At 53.3% G+C, this 3920-nt stretch overlaps 1 protein-coding gene across 1 annotated transcript; it reads left to right on the top strand.

Moving 5' to 3' along the window:
* Nucleotides 1-1160: 1160 nt before the first annotated feature.
* Nucleotides 1161-3191, top strand: LOC119331207 (protein DETOXIFICATION 52-like). The gene has a single exon (XM_037604377.1). The coding sequence runs from the start codon at nucleotides 1273-1275 to the stop codon at nucleotides 3001-3003; it is 1731 nt and encodes a 576-aa protein (XP_037460274.1). The 5' UTR covers nucleotides 1161-1272; the 3' UTR covers nucleotides 3004-3191.
* The last annotated feature ends 729 nt before the right edge of the window (nucleotides 3192-3920 follow it).

Raw genomic sequence — 3920 nt, 5'->3', positions numbered from 1 at the left:
TGCTTGCAAGGCTTAAGTGATGTGCATTACCGAGAGGGCCCAGAGATACCTCTCCGACAATCGGAGTGACAAATCCTAATCTCGAAATACGTCAACCCAATAAGTACCTTCGGAGACACCTGTAGAGCACCTTTATAATCACCCAGTTACGTTGTGACGTTTGGTGGCACACAAAGTGTTCCTCCGGTAAACGGGAGTTGCATAATCTCATAGTCATAGGAACATGTATAAGTCATGAAGAAAGCAATAGCAACAAAGTAAACGATCAAGTGCTATGCTAACCGAATGGGTCAAGTCAATCACATCATTTTCCTAATGATGTGATCCCGTTAATCAAATGACAACTCATGTCTATGGTTAGGAAACATAACCATCTTTGATCAACGAGCTAGTCAAGTATAGGCATACTAGTGACACTCTGTTTGTCTATGTATTCACACATGTGTTATGTTTCCGGTTAATACAATTTTAGCATGAATAATAAACATTTATCATGATATAAGGAAATAAATAATAGCTTTATTATTGCCTCTAGGGCATATTACCTTCAGGGCTTAGAGGGATGGCTGAGTGGCGGCCAACAACGGCGGTGGGGGGAGTTCGAGGGGATGACGTGGCGGTGAGGCGGTGAGGCGGTGCACGGTAGCGCCCGCCGGCCGCAGGTGGTGGAGGCGGCAGTTAGGGCGGGGTAGGCCGGGGGAGTCATGAGGAGGAAGAAGGAAGTGAGGAAGCAGACCAAAATTGACAACATGTTTTGAGTTGTTTGATCAAGATCCGACACTTGGTGAGAAAAGTAACTCATGATGAAAACGTTTTCTCGTACCTGGTGTATAGAGGGTCCAAAAAAAAACGCCTTCACAAGATCATCCGGTCAATCCAATGAACGATCGAGAATTTCCGCCTCAACAGACCTTATCGAAGATTATACATCTTCAAAAAGTTTTTGGCGGGACCGTGCAACCAGGTACAGATCGAAGATTTTCACCAATCTCCGGGGCAAGCACAAACCATTTCGTACCATAGAGACTGGAGAGTAAAAAAGGAAAATGAAATTTGATCCACATTCGGAGGAGTACTTTCAAGAGGTTAACACAAAGCCGTCGTCATCCTTATAAAACCCCATGCACTCGCTCTGGCTCCGGCACTCTGCACCCCTGCACAGGGTGTCCCCGACCAAGTACACCACCAAGCTCTAAACTCTGCTCTGCTACTAGTCTCGCCCACTCTTCTCGATCTCTAAGCTGCAGCTGCAGCACGCAAAACAGCGGACCGATGTGCACCACCACCCCTGCGCCGTCGGCGCCACCGGTGGCAGTCTCCGGTGGCAAGGGCCTCCACCACGTCTATGTCACGCTGGCCCAGTGCGCCGATGTTCACGGGCACGGGGGCGACGCGGCCGGCGCTCATTGTCACCCCCAGCTCAAGTGCCACAGGGTTGACGGCCACGCCGTGCTCCTGACTGTGACTGGTGGCGAGACTTTCCGCGAGGCGGCGGCACTGTGCCGGCTGGCGTGCCCGATCGCGCTGACGGCGCTGCTGCTCTACTCCCGCACAGCGCTGTCCATGCTCTTCCTCGGCTCCCTCGGCGACCTCCAGCTAGCGGCGGGTTCGCTCGCCGTCGCCTTCGCCAACATCACCGGCTACTCAGTGCTCTCTGGGCTCTCCCTCGGAATGGACCCGCTTTGCTCTCAGGCGTTTGGCGCCAACCAGCCGAGGCTCCTGGGCCTCACGCTCTACCGCTCTGTTCTCTTCTTGCTCTGCTGCTCGCTGCCGCTCTCTGCGCTGTGGCTCAACATGTCAAAGATCCTCTTCTTCCTCGGCCAGGACCGCGAGATCACGGTGCTCGCGCAGCAGTACCTCCTGTTCTCCCTCCCCGACCTCTTCACCTTCTCCCTGATCCACCCGCTACGCGTCTACCTCCGGTCGCAAGGTATCACGCAGCCGCTCACCACCGCCGCGGGCGCAGCCGTGCTGTTCCACGTGCTGGCCAACTACGTGCTGGTGGGGCGACTCGGGCTCGGTGCCGAGGGGGTTGCCGCCGCGGCGTCGGCTTCAAACTTCGTGCTACTCGGCGTGCTGCTCGCGCACGTCAGCCGGCGCGACACGGCGTTGCGGGAGGCATGGGGTCCCACGGCGGAGTGGCTTGCCGGATGGGGCCAGCTCGCGCGGCTGGCCGCTCCTAGCTGCGTGTCGGTGTGCTTGGAGTGGTGGTGGTACGAGGTGATGATCTTGCTGTGCGGGCTACTGCCGGAGCCAAAGCCAGCGGTGGCGTCCATGGGCGTGCTTATGCAGACGACGGCGCTTGTGTATGTCTTCCCGTCGTCCCTGGGCTTCGGCGTGTCGACCCGCGTGGGAAACGAGCTGGGCGCGAATCGTCCAGGCCGCGCGCGCGCTGCGGCCCGCGTGGCCGTGGTCGGCGCCGCCGTGATGGGGCTCGTGGCCATGTCGTTCGCAGCGGGGATGCGCCACGCATGGGGTCGACTCTTCACCGCCGACGCCGACATCCTCCGCCTGACTGCCGCCGCGCTGCCGGTCGTAGGGCTCTGCGAGCTCGGCAATTGCCCGCAGACCGTCGGCTGCGGCGTACTCCGCGGCAGCGCGCGGCCGTCGCGAGCCGCGCACGTTAACCTCGGCGCTTTCTATCTTGTGGGCATGCCCGTCGCCGTCGTCCTTGCGTTCTGGTACGGCGTGGGCTTTGTTGGGCTATGGCTGGGGCTCCTCGCCGCCCAGGTCTGCTGCGCCGGGCTCATGCTGTACGCCGTGGGATCCACCGACTGGGAGGCGCAGGCGCGGCGGGCGCAGGCGCTGACATCGTCATCCTCTCCAGACGTGGAGATGTCCGACGCTGGGAAGGGCGGGGGCCACGCGTCGGCGGCGGCGGCCGCGGCAGGGGGAGCCGGGCCCGAGAAAGGGGAGCACGATGAGGACAGGGCGGACAGGAGGCGCTACGAGCCATTGATCTCGAACGAGAAGGCCGACCCCGGGTCAGTGCAGGTGCTTTGAGATTGGCGGAAAGCACGATGCCATTGTGTAATTTCCTTCTTATTCTTACTTCAGATTAATTGGACTGCTATTGCTATAATAGTACTAAGTACTGTGCTAATGTTTTCTTAAGATGTTCTCCGGTTCTTATCACTTGGCTTTGTGTATTATTGGTGGTACCTATAGCGTTAAGGACTGAATCTCATATGTTATCAACCAAATGCAGTATTTTTATCCGTCCTAAATATAATTAGCTAAGCTCTTGTTTTGGGTTGGTCGTTTTTCACGACTTTTACATTTTTTTATGAAATATGATGGCTCACAATTGACTAGTGAGCCAATTATAACTATTTATTTTCACTAATGAACCCATAGCTGGCTTGTTCTTCTTTGGCCCTGTCCGGTAGAGCTTTAAATACCTATTTTCATCCAATGTAAATCTAGATCTCGAAGTGTTCAACTAGTGGTTGGCTCTAAAATCAATCTAATAGACACGTAAAATACACACCACATCGCTATAAAATTATGTACAACATGTTTGGTTGAGCGCTAAACATTGCGAGCTTATTTAGATAGCTAATACCAAAACAAAGTGGATTAGATTTCACTTGCACCTAGATAACCACTTAAAACGGAAAATATCGAAAAATTGAAACATTTTTGAAATGGTTTTGGTGAGTGTTCAACTCGCGTCTAAGTTTCATGGAGAAATGACCTTAGTGGTATTCTACAGGAAAAAAAAAACAGATGCTCTAGAAAGCTATTTTTTTTTTTGCAAGGTCTAGTTTTGATTAGTTTTTTTACCCAGACGACTGGGCATATAATTTCGAGAAAATTCCTTATTTGACACTATTTTAAAATTTGTTTCCTTATTTGACACTGAAAAAGTTTTTCTTCCCTATTTGACACAAGTTCTAAATTTTATTTCCTATATGACA

Source organism: Triticum dicoccoides, chromosome 7A (assembly GCF_002162155.2).
Source record: "Triticum dicoccoides isolate Atlit2015 ecotype Zavitan chromosome 7A, WEW_v2.0, whole genome shotgun sequence".
NCBI lineage: Eukaryota > Viridiplantae > Streptophyta > Magnoliopsida > Poales > Poaceae > Triticum > Triticum dicoccoides.
This window is presented reverse-complemented; position numbering and strand designations above follow the sequence as displayed.